The sequence below is a fragment of the Phaethon aethereus genome (genome assembly GCF_964289735.1).
Source record: "Phaethon aethereus genome assembly, chromosome: 2".
Lineage (NCBI taxonomy): Eukaryota > Metazoa > Chordata > Aves > Phaethontiformes > Phaethontidae > Phaethon > Phaethon aethereus.
Window position 1 is genome coordinate 60065076 of NC_138582.1, and position 18032 is coordinate 60083107.

Below are 18032 nucleotides of genomic sequence, written 5' to 3' on the forward strand. Positions count from 1 at the left end.
TTGGTACGGAATGCAGTTTACAGTTTGTAAAAATAAATGCACTAAATATCAATCCCAAACTGCCAGGTTTATTCCACAAGCAGGTAATGGTTTCTTTATGATTCTGTTAAGTATTTGGACAATCCTGAACAAATTCTCTTCATCAAGTGGACAGAATTTGACTCTGTATTGCCATGACCAAACAACAAGAAATTTTTAAATGAGGTGGTGAGAATCAAAAGTCCTTCTGACAATGGTAAAACTTGTCTCCTGTTAAAGGTGCAGATATAAAAAATGTTCTAGAAAAAAAAATCTGACTTGAATTGAGAGAATTTGAATATATCTGATTTCAGGAAACTTTACATTTGATTCTCTTCCTTAATCACTTAATGTATGACTTGGAAACCTCACTATAAGGCAGTGAAGGTGTCCTAATGGTTTGAGTACTGTTTTGGAACTGATATAAAGTACAGTTAAATACAAGTGTGCTTGCTTTTATTTATTAGCACATTATCATTTCATTATTAAATGTATTTTTGCCTCTAAATCTACTAACTGCATTATTACTATTTGGATTGTAGTGAATGAATTTATTTTCTCTATGTTTATCAGCTGGGTAGAGAATTGGCTGGACGGCTGAGCCCAAAGAGTTGCGGTGAACGGAGTTAAATCCAATTGGTGGCCAGTTACAAGCGGCGTTCCCCAGGACTGAGTGTTGGGGCCGGTCTTGTTCTATATCTTTATCGATGATCTGAATGAGGGGATCGAGTGCTCCCTCAGTAAGTTTGGAGACAACACCAAGTTGGGTGGGAGCGTTGATCTGCTGGAGGGTAGGAGGGCTCTGCAGAGGGATCTGGACAGGCTGGATCGATGGGCCGACGTAGATTTTATGAGGTTTAACGAGGCCAAATGATGGGTCCTGCACTTCGGCCACAACAACCCCATGCAATGCTACAGGCTTGGGGAGGAGTGTCTGAAAAGCTGCCCAGCAGAAAAGGACCTGGGGGTGCTGGCTGACAGCCAGCTGAACATGAGCCAGCAGTGTGCCCAGGTGGCCAAGGCGGCCAACAGCATCCTGGCCTGTATCAGAACTAGTGTGGCCAGCAGGAGTAGGGAAGTGATCATGCCCCTGTACTTGGCACTAGTGAGGCCGCACCTTGAATCCTGTGTTCAGTTTTGGGCCCCTCACTACGAGAAGGACCTCACTACAAGTTGCTGGAGCATGTCCAGAGAAGGGCAATGAAGCTGGTGAGGGGTCTGGAGCACAGGTCTTATGAGGAGCGTCTGAGGGAACTGGGATTGTTTAGTTTGGAGAAGAGGCTGAGGGGAGACCTCATCGCTCTCTACAATTACCTGAAAGGGAGCTGTGGTGAGGTGGGTGTTGGTCTCTTCTCCCAAGTAACTAGCGATAGGATGAGAGGAAATGGCCTCAAGTTGTGACAGGGGAGTTTTAGACTGGATATTATGAAAAATTTCTTTACTGAGGGAGTGGTCAAACATTGGAACAGGCTGCCCAGGGAGGTGGTGGAGTGACCATCATTGGATGTGTTCAAAAAATTTGTAGACGTGGCACTTCAGGACATGGTTTAGTGGGCATGGTGGTGTTGGGTTGATGGTTGCACTTGATGATCTTAGAGGTCTTTTCCAACCTTAATGATTCTGTGATTCTATTGTAATTAGCTTCAGAACAGCTAGTAAACATGGCTTATCGAGGAATTGTTCCTTAAAAACAAGACACTGGACCACTCTTGTGCTCAGTGATACGATGAACAAATGGTATTTCAAAAACATTAGCACTGAGAGCTGCATAACCCAGTCTGCAATATGATACTGCAAGATACAAACTGGAAGAGAGTCCTTCCGCTAGTGAGGGGCTCCCTGGAAGGCGGTAGGTCCTTGGTGCGAATATTGGGCCTTCAGGAGTCTCCAGCTGCTTTGGTTAATCTATATCGTACAGCCCTCTGGCTACATACTGGTCATTGCTGGTCTGTAGCTCCTGCCCAGACCTCAGTCACTTGTGATGTGTTTTTGACCACATGCAAGTCTCTGTTCCACTTCTGCTGCTGCTTAGTCTGTGATGCAAGCCAGTACCCACCTTGTCTCACCTGATGCTTCCAACCTGTTTTCAGATTCCTTCACTGTCTGCATCATGTATCATGTGCTTCATCCTCCCTATAAAGCCTTCCAAACTTAGCCCCTACACACCTCTCCTTGAAAGGCAGGTCTCATGTTCTTTTGCACCACAGTATTCTCAGGGCCCACCTGACAGTAAATCATAAAGAAGTAAACCATACGCTGCTGTGTTGAATGTTTCCTCTGCTTGCTTACTGATTTGCGTTATTAGAGCGAGCTCCAACACTGTAGGTAAGGTGACATATAGAGACGTTAACAGTACCTGCTGAGGGAAAGAAACAGCGATGGCCCTGGCAGGAAGGGGAGAAAAGGGAAGAGACAGCAACTGGGCTCCAGAGGACAGGGTAAAGGTGGCGACGGTGATGAGAGAAAGCAAACGGGATTTACTGGGGTGAGCTAAATAGCTGGAAAGGGCTCCTACGAGGCGTTGAAAGAAGCAGTCAGGAAAGGAGGAAGTGTAGCGGCGGGGGTGTGGTGGGGGCCGTGGGGTGCTCCACGGGGCACGCCCGGCCAGCCCGCCGCAGCGGGGGTCCGGCACGAGACTGAAGCCACGGCAACCGGCCGCTTTACGAGGCCGTGGAGCAAGAGACCTTCCCCACTTCAAGTCGGGGCAGAAACGGCCTCTGGCCGCCACCAAGCGGGGGAAGGCCGTCCGTCCGGGGGAGTACGGCCGCGGCTCTCGGGGCCTCTCCGACTCCCCGCGGCAGTTCGTGCCCCCAGCAGCCACCGAGGAACGTTCTCTCTCACGCGATTCCGAGCCATGCCCGGCCTCAGCCAGCAAGCTCGCCCTCGGTGCCCTCCGCGTCGCCGCTTTAAAGGACAGAGCCGCTGTGTAAAGTCGTTGCAGCTCGCTGAACAGCCCGGCCCGGAGCTGCCGCCATACGCTCCGCCGCTCTTTTCAGAACGGAGCTGGAGGTCGAGTGGGCGAACGGGCCGCGCCCGCAACCCTCAGCCGAACGCACCCCGGCTGAGACCGTTCTACGGGCGGGCGTAGGCGGCGGGGAGCTTCCCGCGGCGGCCGCGGAGCGCGACACCCGCCTCGGCCTCTCGGCAGGGTCAGCCGCGACAACTGCCGAGCACGGGCCACACCCCGCCGCCCGGCGGGGGTGCCCGCCCGCACTTTGCTGGGGGGGGCGGGGGTGGGAAGGAGCGCGCACGCGCGAAGCAGCGAGGCTCTTGGCGGCTGCGCGCGAGCCGCTGGCGGCCGTTGCCCCGCCCCGACCCGCCGCGTGAGGAGGGCGCGCGCCTGGGCCGGGCGGGAGCGTGGTGGCCGCGCTGCGGCCGCGATGTTCGTGGCGCGCAGCATCGCGGCGGATCACCGCGACCTCATCCATGACGTCTCCTTCGACTTCCACGGGCGGCGCATGGCGACCTGCTCCAGCGATCAGAGCGTCAAAGTGAGCGGGAGCCGCCGGGCCTTGTGCCGGGCTGGGGGTGTCGCGGCGCCTGCCGGCGGTGCGCGGCCTACCGGGCTGCCGGGGAGCCAAGGGCCGCGCGCGGCGCCCGCCTCCCCCCGCGTCCGCGGCGTGCTGCCGTGGGACCATTCCGCGGCAGGGCCCGCCTGCGGTACGGGCCGGTAGCAGTGGGGGCTGCGGGGTCGCGACGCATTCACGCGTGATTGCGCGTTGTTTGCATATACGCGCGTTCGCAAGCGCCTGTGAAAATACAACTCTTCTCCGAGCCGTTGCTGCCGCTGGGAAAACATCCTTAAAGGATGCAGCAGGGCGGCCTGGTTTGGGTGATTCCGCTGAAAATCTGTGTTTATTTAAGGGCACTGAGGGAAGAAGCCGCTGTTGCATAACGCGGTGCTGATAAGCAAAGGGCTGAAATGTTCTGCTTGTGCTCTGGCAGATGAGGGAAACGGTAAAATAGCAGGAACCTTAATTTTACGTCCCTTTAGAGGGAATAATAGTGCGTGAAAAGTTAATTGCTTTTTCTATTTATTGCGTGTAGTGAGAAGGTGGGCAAAAATTCAGGAGTTAGTTACACAGATTTAAGAAGTGTAATTTGCGGAGAGCTGTCATATCTGTTGTTAGACCAGGTAAATGGTTGAGTAAATTGCTTTTCTGTAGAAAATTATTATTAAATGTAGGTTAGGCTTCAAAACACACGAGCAGCCCCTTCTCCCTGACCACATTAAAAAAGCAAACAAAAAATCACCACCACCAACAGAAAAGGTTCCCCAAAAAGTAAGCCAAAACCACGTTAGTCTTTGGTCTGGACTGACTGTGTAAAACTTGCAGCCTTAAAAAGAGTGTTCTTAAGAAAGGTGGCAAGAGGTAGGTAGAACTCAAAAACTCTGTCCTTTAGCCACGTAGTGTTATTTTTCGATAGTGACGGAATCCTTTATGAGACTGTCTTGGGAAGTTTTACTCTAACCAGAGTTTTATGACACTGGTAAAAGAGCAGTGGTGTATCCGGCGTAGGTCCCGTTCTCGCTAGGTGGGCCCCGCAGAATAGCAGCTGGGGAGCAGTTAGGAAGTCGGGCTGTGATGGTAACAACCAAGGTTTTATTAGAGATCTGGAATGGCAAAAGCGAGGTGACTTTCAATAAAGTTACATAGTGAATGAGTGACAAACAGGAGTGGATGCCAGTGTCTTTCATCTGGTTATGTTCATGACTTCCTTCACAGCCTTTCAGAAAAGAAGTCGTAAAGATGATGAAGATGTATGGGAAGTCAAGAAAAAGGAAGGTTAAGTGTCTTGCATGTGGTTATAAATAAAGGCAGAAATATTAGAAACAGAAACAAGATCTGTTTCCCCCCTAGCTTGATTTTTCTTTTTGCGGTCCTGCTCTGTCTTTGGGGTGATCGCCAGGAGCCACATCAGGGTTTTGTGACCAGATCTGAGCATATGCTGTGGTGAGGACCATGGGGGCTCTGGGGTGAAACTGGGTGGTGTACTCGTGGAACAGAGCGAATGAAGTGTTGAGAATTGTCATCATTTGTGTTCCATGAATAATTTATTGTTTAAAAAAGATAAGACTTCATACGATAATGGATTTTGCAGGTGTATGCCTCTTCTCCCTACCTGTAGTAGGGTTATTTTCAAGGTCGAGTGAATTGCAGTTGTGTACTGAGCCAGGTAGAGTTTTACAGATGAAAATGTTTAGTGGTGTGTGTATATATATTCTTTTTTAATATCTGTGTTTTGTAATACTACTTAGTAAGCTCTATATACAAATTTTAAGATTGTATTTTGGTTTTTCAATAGGTCTGGGACAAAAGTGAAAATGGAGATTGGCATTGCACTGCCAGCTGGAAGGTTTGTGTTTATAAAAATTACACAGTTATAACTGTAATTTGTCCTTTGTTTTTCAAGAAATGCTGGCTTGTAGAGTAGACATACTTTTGGTTGTACATCCTGTATTTCTTATGGTAAAATACTTTTTCTTTGCTTTTATAAAACATCTCTAATGCCTCTCACTTAAAGCAGAGGCTACATTATTAGTACTTCGTTATGTTGTCAGACTTTGTTATCATTAAACAATACCAGTAACTGGTGTTTAGGGATTCAGTTAATTTTTAATTGAATATTTCTTTTTTGCATACTGTAAGACTTTAAAAAGAAAAAAGAAAAAGGAAGAGGTCTGGCTATTAGACATTACAACATCTGACCTTGTTTTTTTAATTTTTTTTTTTCCCCAAAAAACCTTTCTGAGAACCGTGTCATATAGAGACTCTGCTTTATCAGGATAATTAGTGCATTCAGCTTCTGAATTGTCCTTAAACTTACATGTAATAGGACCACAATACAATAATCCCTGTAAATGGAAATGCAAGTGAAGCTTTTGAATTCCCTTCCTCTAAAAAAAAGCAGCAGTAGGTTGGCTATGTATGAAAGAGGAGTTTCATGAAAAGAAGGAGAAGATAAGTAATGCTCTGCGTATGCTTTGGGAAAGTACAGGCAAGCTAGTAGTGAGCATGGTAATGGCTGAAAATTGAAAACAAAGCTGTACTTCTTGTGTCAAGGCAGAATCTTAGCTTGGAACTTATGGTTTAAAGGAGTGATAAATAATGCCTTTGAAATACACTTGTAATAATTACCTGCTAACCATTAACTAATAGCAACAAAACTTTGCAGTGCTTATAGGAATAAACAAATGCAACAGCTGTGGAGTAACTTTGAGCTTTATAAAAGAACATGGGTTTCAAAGGAAGTGTTTTACTACTTCTAGAATTTACTTCTGCTTCTGCAGAAAGTCATGAAAATGCATGATCACTTGGACTAATGCAATAAGTATGTTTCTCTATATTAGTGTTTTGGTGTTATCTTGCAGACACATAGTGGATCTGTGTGGCGTGTGACATGGGCCCATCCTGAATTTGGGCAGGTCCTGGCTTCCTGCTCTTTTGACAGAACAGCAGCTGTATGGGAAGAAATAGTGGGAGAGTCAAATGATAAACTCCGAGGCCAGAGTCACTGGGTGAGACTTCCAACACGATTAATTACAGTTTCTATATATTCTCGTGTAAACGGATTTACTGTCCCTCTGATTTGTTTGCTTCTTGTAATGGGCTGGAGCTTTAAACTGTTTAAATTCTAGAATTGAATGGAAGACTGAACATGAAAACTGTTCCAAATACCAAGTTACTGGAGATTTCTGGTTTTGCAACATATTTTCTATTCCTGAAACAGGGGAAGCACCCTGTTTTCTTCTGCTAATATAAAGTGTTCCTGATTTTGCCTATGTTTTGTTAATTTGTGGCAATATTCCAATACAAAGTAAGTGTTTTTAAAGCATTTGTGGAAGACAGCTAACTGGCAGCCTTCAGGCCAATTACTTTCACTACTGTTGGTGTTTCCTGATAGATGTTCCCTGGCAAACAACTTGCAGACATGAATTCCCATCTACAGTAGAATTAAAGTTGTGGCGTTTTTCTTCTGTGACAACAGCTCCTTTGAAACTGTCTCATACTGTTCTTTTTCATCTTTCGAACCATAGATCAGGTTTTGGAGAGAAATAATTTGCTTGGGAGTGGATTTTTTGGGTAGCATTTCATCAAGGGAATTTTAGATCTAAAGAGATTATTTTGCAGCTGTTCTTCATGTGTAATTTTACATAACTCAGTATCACGTTCCTGCCTCTAATGTTTTATTTTGTTTTAGGTTGCTAAAGTATTTGTAGTTTTGTACTTTCCACTAAAGTTTTCTAACATTAAAATACATAATTGTGAAGACTTGAGTTGTCAGGACCTTTGGCGCTCAGTGGGGTATGAAAGCTGACTTCCAAGTGCAGGAGGCAGTTGTGATGCACAGTTTTCAGCTCAAACTCATACTTTTTTGGCAGGAGAGGAGACAACTTGAATAAAAATGTTTATTTTTTGACTCTTTCACCCTAGCTAATCTTCCTATCAAGTGTCTGCTGTATTCACCCATTACCTTATCAGAAATACTTGTTTTGATCCTTCTGTTGGAAAACACTTCATGGTAAACTTCAGTAGCACTGAAATTAGAAAGGGGTGTTGCTGGGTGTCACAGTTAATATTGGCACCAGTATGAATGAAGAGGACAGTTTCAAATTGCCTGTGGCCAATACTCTTGTATTTTACGGTTATGTTATGTGGGTTTTGGTTGGTTGGTTTTTTTTCTTCTGAAGAGCATAGTCTAAACAACTCTTTTTGGTATCAGAACTTTGATACCATTGTGAGTATATCTCTTGATGTTTGAAATTACACTGGTGCAATGATGTGATTTCTCCAATTCATTGGTGTGTAAAAAGATATTTTTTTTTAGTCCTTGATGAAAGAGGTAAGTGATCCTATGAAATATTGTTACCAGACCTTTATTAGCCTTCCTTAGGGAATACATTTTTGATGGAAACTTCTAGCATTTCCTTCAGAATTTCTGCCTTTCTTTACAGGTAAAGAGGACCACTCTAGTAGACAGTAGGACATCTGTTACAGATGTGAAGTTTGCTCCCAAGCATATGGGTCTTATGTTAGCAACCTGTTCGGCAGATGGAGTTGTAAGGATTTATGAAGCTCCAGATGTGATGAATCTCAGTCAGTGGTCGCTGCAGCATGAGATCTCATGTAAGCTAAGCTGCAGTTGTATTTCTTGGAATCCTTCAAGGTATGTGATTAAAACTGTAGGGTTTTGCTTTATGACTGTTTTAAGCAGAAGATCCAAAGAGTTAGTTCTGAAATTTTGTAGAATAAATCCTAAAACATCATGGAGAAGATCGAGTGTACATTACCGAGATATGAAAGAAAGCTGCTAAAATTTCTTTTAATGAAGCAAGTTTGGCAGAGCCAGAGAAGGGTTACAAAAAGTCATCCTGTGCTCTGTGAGGAAATATTCCCAGCTTAATTGTTCTTAGCAAGTAATGAGGTAAAGAGCTACAAAATGCTCTTTATTTATCCCACAAAACTTAACTGGGATTTTCATAAGAGAAAGTGTTTATAAAGATGTATTTAACCTTCTTGAACAGAAAGGAATCAAGAGTTTTGTTGGGTAGGCCCCACCCAGAAGAACACATAAAAGGAGAGGTTCTCCTTGGCTTCTCATATCACATCCTTCCCCAGCAATAACAGGAAGGGAAAAACCATTCAGGGATGAACTGCTTTGGATTCTGTTTGTCCAGAAGCACTAAATGCCTTTCCCTACAGAAGTAGTGGTCTGCGTCCTGCTGATCCAGTACTCTTCTATTCATTAATAGTAGTCTGTGCCAAAGGTTCAGAGTACTGGCGTTGTCTGTAATGCATGGGATGGCATTAAAAGTTGATTTAAAAACTAGAATTTAACTCTTGTAATCTGTCTTTCAAAACCTGAATGAAATCCCACTAAATCAATCATTAAAAGCACTGCAAAGAATGCAGACTGTGCCATGAAACTTCTGGCAGGTACTCGACTGCAGATACATATGTAAAATCAATCATCCTCTGTGGGAGCATCACCTTGACTTGCCAAATAATGTTGCCTAATGATTTCTCCTTAGGGGGTGTATAAAGTGGGCATTCAAAACAGCAGGATGGGGATTGCACTGTTAACTGTGAATTACTCGTGTTTCCTTCATAATTTTTTTTTTCATGCCCTTGTGGTTTTTCTTTTTTGGTTATGGTTTTGTTTATAGATAATGTGTCTGAATTTTTTTAAATGGCTTGGTGTTCTTTCTGTGGAATCATTTGTAAATATAACGGTATTTATTTCACCTTTTAGCTCTCGAGCACATTCTCCAATGATAGCTGTAGGAAGTGATGACAACAGTCCAAATATATTGGCTAAGGTTCAAATTTATGAATATAATGAAAATACCAGGTATGCTAAATGACAATATATAACACTTGGGGGATCTTAAAGTAGTGTGTAATATATGGCCTTTTCTATTATTCCTGTCATTAGATGTGGGGTAGTTAATAATAATACTTTAATTCTGCCTCTAAGCCACTGGATGGCAAAGGAGGGGGGGACCTCAGGATGGTAACTGATGTTAACAGACATGATACCGATAATTTTGTTCTATCTCAGTGCAGAAATGCCAGTGTTCTTACCAGCAATTTTAAGGGAGAATTCTTTCTGCTTCTACTAATTTATAAGCTGAATTTTGTGCAAGGAATTAATAGGGCAAAGTTGAAATTGGAATTATGTTGCACTAGGCACTGTTTTCTTCAACGTGACCTTAAAATGCTTTTAAAAGCATGCTTGTCATGACAGAAAGTGCTGTGTGAACTGCTTTCAATTAAATGATGACAGAGAATGTGTGTTTCATTCAGGGTGATGGACGTGGGAAGGGAGCCAAGGTGTTTTGTGGCTTCAGACAATGTTCTCTCTGCACTAGCAGTAAAGAAAAGTTGTAACTTACCTGGTTGGTAAATAAGAAAATGGAATACATGTTTATCATACAGCGGAGTAAGCAGATAGTGGTCTGCTTACAAGCACAGAAAATTTAGTAAGTTACTGAGATGCAAATTCCCTTTAGAATTGTGAATGGAAGAATCTTTTTATTTCCCTTTTCCAATTGTAGACAAACACATTCTTTGTACTGGAATTCTTGCTTTGTTGTATGATTTTGTGTACTGTTGTTAGTAGTTACCGTCTCTGATGTATTAAATTTCTGAAGAAATCAGCTTGTAATTGTTACTTACAATTAAGTTTATATTAAGAAAACGATTTTATTTTTGTAAGTCTCATCATGTATCCCAACCCCTTTTTCTCTGTTTTACATAATTTGCATCACTGACAATTTTGATGGCACTAAAGGTTAATTTCTTACTCTGTACAGGAAATATGCAAAAGCAGAAGCTCTGATGACAGTCACAGATCCTGTACATGATATTGCATTTGCTCCAAATCTGGGGAGATCCTTCCACATCTTAGCTGTAGCAACCAAAGATGTACGAATTTTCACACTAAAACCTCTAAGGTGAGCTTAAAAGGAAGATAGTTTTGTGTGATGTGGTACATACTGTATAGTCTTTATTTTAATAGTATCTGCAAAGCAAAAGTAGGAATTTAATGTATGCAGGATTGTTTTTAGCAGCCTGATTTTTAAGATGACAAGATTGTGAGCAAGACTAAAATTGTGTCTGAGTACCTCTTAATATTCCTAGTAACAATTGTTATATGAACTCCTTGAAAGATGCAGTCCTCTCTGTCATCATGTTCAAGCCCAGACCTTTGAGCAGTTGTGTGCAGAACTGTCACTTTTCTCTTCGACAGGAAAGAACTGACTTCATCTGGAGGTTTAACGAAATTTGAAATTCATATTGTGGCACAGTTTGATAATCACAACTCCCAGGTGTGGCGAGTGAGCTGGAATATTACAGGCACAGTGCTTGCCTCTTCTGGAGATGATGGCTGCGTTAGGCTCTGGAAGGGTAAGGTCACCACCATGAAATACATGAGCTTTCTAGTTTGCTGAAAATACTTGAGAAATTTTACTCAAAAAATAATTTTGGAGTGAAAGTTCATTTTAGATTTGTGAATGATTGATTTTTATATTTCAGTTTACATTTCAGAACAAGGAAATAACTTTCTGTGCTGGAACACTCACATGATTTAGGCTGCTGTGAATAGTTGTTACTGTACCCTCAAATTGTGTGACCAGACTAGAGCTATGTAAAGCTGTGTTGTGGTTTAACCACAGCCAGCAACTAAGCACCACGCAGCCGCTCACTCACTCCCCCATGGTGGGATGGGGGAGAGAGTCAGTAGGGTAAAAGTGAGAAAACTCTTGGGCTGAGATAACGACAGGTTAATAGGGAAAAGCTGAGCAAAACAAGGAATTCATTCACCACTTCCCATGGGCAGGCAGGTGTTCAGCCATCTCCAGGAAAGCTGGGCCCTGTTGTGTGTAATGGTTACTTGGGAAGGCAAACATCATCACTCCAAACCTTTTCCCCTTTTTCCTTCTCCCCCCACCTCCCCCCCCCCCCCCAACCCCCCCAGCTTTATATGCTGAGCATGATGCCATATGATATGGAATATCCCTTTGGCCAGTTTGGATCAGCTGTCCTGGCCACGCACGCCTGGTGTTCTTGGTGGTGGGGTGGTGTGAGAAGCTGAACAGTCCTTGGCTGCTTAGCAACAACTGAAAACATCAGTATGTTATCAACATTATTTTCATCCCAAATTCAAAACACAGCCTCACACCAGCTTCTATGAAGAAAATTAACTATCCCAGTGGAAACCAGGACAAGCTGTCATTTTTAAAATTAACATATGTATTGCATTATTATGTTCACCTGCTGCCAAAACCAGAAAGTCTACATTCAGTCACAATGTTCAAGCAAACTGGCTTTTTTTTTTCCTTTCTAAATTTCCAAAAGCAACAACAAAAAACCCAGTGGCAGTTTCCTCATCCATTCTTACTTGTTTCTCAGTATTTTAATAAAGGAAACTCATTCTTGCTGCTGAACAAAACGGAGTTTTAAATAGTAGGTAGGCAGAAGATGTCAGTTAGCTAAAGGGCCAGATCCTCAGCTGTCTGAAATTTAGATGTTTGTATTGAAGTACAATTCTAATTCACACCAGGGGCGTAGCAGTTGAAACATCATAGTTGTTTCAAAAGCTGAGCCTTGGAAGAGGAACTAAAAGTTTTTATATCTCTGTATTTGCAGCTAATTACATGGACAACTGGAAGTGTACTGGTATACTGAAAGGTAACGGGAGTCCAGTCAATGGTAGTTCTCAGCAGGGAATTTTTAATGCCTCTCTAGGTTCAGCCAATACAAGTCTACAGAATTCACTAAATGGATCATCTGCCAGCCGGTAGGTTAATTATTAGAGAGACTGAATTTCAGTAAATACTCTCTTCTCTGAATCTTCTTAATTTTCATGTTTGTTTTATTTTTTTTTTTTTTGAAGTGCAATGTCATTTATTGCATGACTACTTCTACAAGCTATTCTAGTTTTGCTCTGTGATGGTGTTGTTATGCCAGCGTTAAGAGGAAAATGAACAAAACCATAAGCCATACTGAGTCATTCTGTATAAACAAGCAATGTAAGCAACTATTTTCACTTTTAGTCCTTTCACATTATTAAAAATAACTTTTCTGAAATAGTTTCAAACAAGGAGACTTCATCATCCTGTTGTGTAACTGCCCTTCTGTTTTAGATGCATGTTTAAAAGTGAAGCAGAAATACTAGCAACAAATTCTGCTTTTCAGTGTGGTGATGTAGCAGAAAGGAAGGAGGAAAAGATGTTTCATAACACATGGTTTCAACAGTCATATGCTAGTGTTAGTTCACTTGCATTTTGGCAGGTCTAACATCAACTGAATAAAAGTTTGGGTTTTTTTTAATCTTCCTCATATGGCACTCGTTGCAGATTAATTTACTTTCACTGTTATGTTTTTATTCTGTAATAATTGCTCTTTAGTAGGTAAATTTAACTACCTTTTTTGAAAACCACTTTAATTTGTCCACATTGAAGTCTAGAAATACACTGACCCTCGCGTTTGTACAGTGGAGTGTGTACAATCACCTTTACAGGATGTGTCCTATGTAAGGACTAGACATGGCCAAATTCCATAGCAGCAGCTTCCAAGTTTTGTGGCCACCTTTATTTTTTTTTAAAATACCTTGGGGATAGCCTTCATTTCCATCCATGTGCAGCTGCTTTTACATCTTTTTTTTTTGTTTGTTTTTTTCCCTCCAATTTAAACTGCTCACCTGTAAAGTACGATGACAGTTTGCTTTTGTAGAGCAGCCTTTGCCCCCTCCCCCGCCCCCAGCAGTTGGTCCTGAATGGCAGCTCTGGCTTCCAGATCTCCGGCTGCGTTGAAAAGAGAAGGGCTTTCACATTTTCCTCACGAGATAAATGGGAGAGCAAGAGGTGGTAACAGGCCAAGCCTCCAGCAAGAAAGGAAGCCAAAACTATATTGGTCACCTGGTTCCAGGTGCTACTTAGAGTGTAGCAAAGAAATGCTGAAATGCAGTCCTGTCTTGGGAATGTGATATCCAAAGCTATATAACTATATTTGCTTGGGCTCTTATAGGGAGACACAGGCTATTTTATACCTCTCTAGCACAGGGTGTGGTTTCACAATCTCCTTAGATAAGACTCTGCTGCTGCCAGCAAGACGACTACCCTACCCCATGGGTGGTTGTTCTCTCCCTGAATCTGGCAGTAAGCCATTTTTTAAACTGAAACTTCTAGCATTATTTTTAGACTCCCTCCATTGCTCGGTATTTTGAAAGCATTTTTTGTTTTATTTTTTCGTAAATTATTCTCAGCTCCAATTTGGAATTAATGTTCTGTCACAGAATTAAGTCCGTGGCTGTGGAATTTCAAAATATATAGTGTTTAGTCCTAGGACTGAGCCTTATTATGAAAGAGATGCACTTAAATACATGTTTTCTTTTGTAATCACATTGGCTTGAATCGCATAAGCACAGCTGCACACTTAATAAAGATTTCCGTACTGACATTTGGCTAAGTTGGTATGCTACACAGAATTAATTTTGTCTGTGACTACAGACACTGAAACATAGCATCTACACATTTAAACACTTAAAAACTGCCCAAGCCTAGAGAGACCTGAAAAACTTTGTTAAAGCACGATCACCAAACTGTATTTGTAATATAGTTTCAGAACAGATGATATAGGTTGTTGGAAAATAAGTCAGTAGGGCTATATTGTTATGTTGATGTAATTGTGTGTCTAGATTTATGATACAATTTCCATTCTCCATTTGTATTATGTTGTCCTTTTTAACAGAAAGCAGAGCTGATACCAAGCTAACTGGAGTAACTTTGGTGTTTTGCTGCTTGTTGCATGCACACAGGAATGGAAAACGAACTCCTTTTTCCCCTCCCCAACGCCGTTTGACCTCTCCCAAGACACCAGCAGCCTGCTAACTACTAAATGCTATTCAAAAAGCCTTTTTAAAACACGTTGTGTACGTTTTTTGTACTAGCCTGCACAGTTTGATACTGTTGGAACTCCTGATAGAAAAATACTTGGAGAGGCTTCTTGTTTGGAAAAAACCCACAACCAACCAACAACCCAAACCCAAAAACTTCCATCAAAACATTTTTTTTGAAAACTTGTTAAATTAAACAACTAGTTCATGACTAAAAATGAGAATTTTTGTCCTTGATTGGGATGGGAGGAGGGAAGTGACCATTAAAATAATTTTCATTAAAATTGTTTTGATAACTGATTTGGTTTGCATTTCATAGTGTTCAGCATTTGATTAAGATTCCTAAACATTACAAGTTTGTAACTGCTTTGTAATATATGAAACTGTTAGTTTTAAAGGAACAAGAAAACTGTGTTTTGACAATTGTACAGATGGTAGCTTTTAATAGTTTGGTATTGCTTCATTTATACCTTAGTATGACTTCAAATAAATGTTTTGTAAGCACTGTCATACTTTTCTTAGTTAGGATGAAGAAAGTACTTTTTCTGATATGTACTTGTACATTCCTATGGTAATAACTCCAGGGAGTAACTAAAATTCTCTAAGCATAGTATCCTAAAAAACACGAACACTTGAGCCATACGAAGATTGAAACCAAAATGCAGCTGGCTGTGAATTGTCCCAAAATTTCATTCATCGTATAGCTGTTCCTTTATGTAAGTCCACAGAACTGTAAATGAGAAAACATTTGTAGGTATCTAATGTAGTTAGACTAAAATGCACAAGTATTACGGGTAAGTTCTAATAAAAACAGCAGAAAAATGATATGAAATGGCATAATTCTGAGTCTTGCATTCACCAGGACTCTTAAATTTACTCTGAGGATTTTGCAGAAATATGTAAATACACACAAAGACTGTATGTCATTGAAAGCAGTTATTCTCTGTAAATGTATATTATTAAATCTAAAGTATTGTAAAAACAATGATGTTTTTACCTCTATTCTAGAAGTGCGGTGAAGTTAATCTGAATTAGATGCATATGCAGAAAATGTACTTACCTAATATTCAATGTATATCTTGTGTCGCAAATGAAGCGTTACTAAAAGCTCTGTTAACAAATAGCAGGAATTCTGGAAGAATGAAAGCCTGTTAATAGCTGTGCTACAACATCCTTTTGATTTCCAAAGCAATCTGTTCTTTTGTGAAAATGTACACTGGGATGAGTATTACGGTATTTTTTTCTATGAATTTCAGTGGAAAAGACCATTTTTTTCCTTTAAAGAACAATTTCCAGATTTGTCTTGTTTTGAATTACAAGCCTTGATTTCTGCTATTATGTTCTATTGGTTTTGGCATGGATATACTAAAGCCTTTTTTTTTTTTTCCAGCATGTCTTTTTCTCCCCTTTGGTTCTCCTTGTATTTACTACCTTTCTCTTTTTCTTGTTTTGTTTTTGTTTTGTTTTGTTTTTTTGTTTTGGTGTTTTGTTCCTTTCTTAATTGTTTCAGGTATTTCTTTCCCCCTCTGGATTCCCCACGGGCTGGATCGAGATGGTCCAGTCATGCCCAGCTCCTTCCTCCTCCTCCTCTGATAGAGCACTCTTGCGATGCTGACACTGCCAACCTCCAGTATCCTCACCCTCGCAGACGATGTGTATCTCGGCCTCTTAATCTATTACCTGAGAATGAAGGGGTTTAAGGTGTTACTTTAAATAAACTCTGAAGGGCCTTATTCTGGTATTTGTGAATGCTTCCATTTCTGGCTGCCGTTGTATTTCTTCTCTCATACAGAAGATTTTTTTTAAAATATCTGGGAACTTCATGCATGTTTTGCAAAACAAACCACAACATTTGGAACATGTTATTTATGTTTGTGTATCAAAGGAACATTTTAATCTGTACCCTTTGAACTATGGCAACACATACATACAGTATTAACCATGAGCTATTTACAGAGCAGCTGACTTCAATGTGCCTGTTTTTTTTTTTTTTATTTTATATTTGGAATCCATTTAGTCTGGTGGTGAAATTTTTTCCTTTTGTATACTGCACTACAAATGTGAAATATATTCTCAAAATTGAACATGCCTTCAAAAGTTGAGTAACTAAAGGATGATACTGGATCAACTCGTAAAAGAAACAGAACCATTCCTGTGTATACTGCAGCAAAATAGTTTGGAGTGTTTGGTTACTTAAAAATTTTCCATCTTGCTGTATAAATATTTAAATTTTATAATTGCAGTTGACTAATAAACTTATTCTAAAAGGTCTGTATTAGTATGCTTTTTCTTGTAATAGAAGCTTTTTTCTTTTTTTTTAACAGGCTCCTGATCACGAGTTGTTTTGATTCATGTGTCCGTTCTCATAGTTTTGCTTTTATAGAGTCATGCCACTCTGGATGTGCAGTTGCATATTACATTTTTCTGCCACAGCATGTTCTCTGACTTTTCTCATGGGTGTGTTGAAGATCTACAAAGACTACTACAGCTTTTGGATTTCAAATTATCACGTAATTCTTTTCCAGTGATGCAATAATTCACTTAGGCCATTTTGAAGAAAGAGTATTGACTTAAAAACCTTTTTTTGATGTGTCAGCACAGGAACATCATTGCTGTGGATTGGCATGCTGGCATTGACTCAAGCTTTGGCTGGTGAGACAGGCGTGAGGATAAAACTGGAGAATGACTACATGGGATTGCTAGGGAGCAGCGTTGTAGTACAGGATGCCGTTGCTGAGCGCGTTCTGCAGATCCTAGGGGGAGGAAGGATCAAAGTGGGCTCTATGCAGCAGAAACCCACTGTATTTCAGCGTGGTCTAAAATGGGCTTATGCTACTTCCTGGACTAGACCACTAGTATAAGGTAATGGAGAGGGCAACCTGCATTCTTCCAAAATGAGAGCAAGTTCCTGGGGGTTTTACTTGTATTCCGCAGAACTTGATTTGCTCAGATGCTATATTTTTGCCCAGATACACCACATTTGTTTCTTGATTTATCTGAGCAATCTAATTTACTAAAAAGCCATGAGAGGTAATAGTGGTGTTACAGAGTGCTTGCTGACAGTGCATGGAGGTAGGCTGCCGGTAATGATCAGCTAGCAGGACCAGAACTGGGGAGGGGGGGGAAGTTTAGTAAAAGCAGGTACTTAGACCTTTTTACCAAAAAGTTAACTTTTATGGAACCATGCCATGCTTTGTATGGTAAACAACAGAAATGTTAGCTGATTAAAAAACAAGGTTTAAATCAGGGTAGGAAGTAATGATATTCCTCTGTGGGAGAATGAGTCATTTAATGAAAAAAAACCCAAAACAACAACCAAAACTATTATACTAGGATTCATTTCTAAAACAGAACAAACTGTTTCTGGGTATGCAAGCAGCAGAATATACTTCTGAAGGTTTAAGCCACTTGCAGAATTTCTGTCTTAACCCTTTAAAGGGCCCTCCCTTCAATACAGCAATTGATCTGTCCCTTACCACGCTTCTGCTTGTACCAGGAAAAAAAAATAGGGCTCCTTCCTAAGCAGCCATCAAGAAAAGCAAAGTGGCAGTGCCTAGACAGGCTCCTGTTTTCCTGTGCTGGAAGTTTGTACTGTGAGACCCTACAGGGTC

General features: G+C 41.3%; 1 protein-coding gene across 1 annotated transcript; it reads left to right on the top strand.

Moving 5' to 3' along the window:
• Window positions 1–3398: 3398 nt before the first annotated feature.
• On the top strand, window positions 3399–16692 carry SEH1L (SEH1 like nucleoporin; the record flags this gene model as incomplete). The annotated part of the gene is made up of 9 exons (XM_081996952.1): window positions 3399–3509; window positions 5326–5376; window positions 6392–6538; window positions 7976–8187; window positions 9274–9372; window positions 10337–10477; window positions 10774–10931; window positions 12174–12324; window positions 15932–16692. The coding sequence occupies 9 exons, from the start codon at window positions 3399–3401 to the stop codon at window positions 16119–16121; spliced, it is 1260 nt and encodes a 419-aa protein (XP_081853078.1). The 3' UTR covers window positions 16122–16692.
• Between the last annotated feature and the right edge of the window lie 1340 nt (window positions 16693–18032).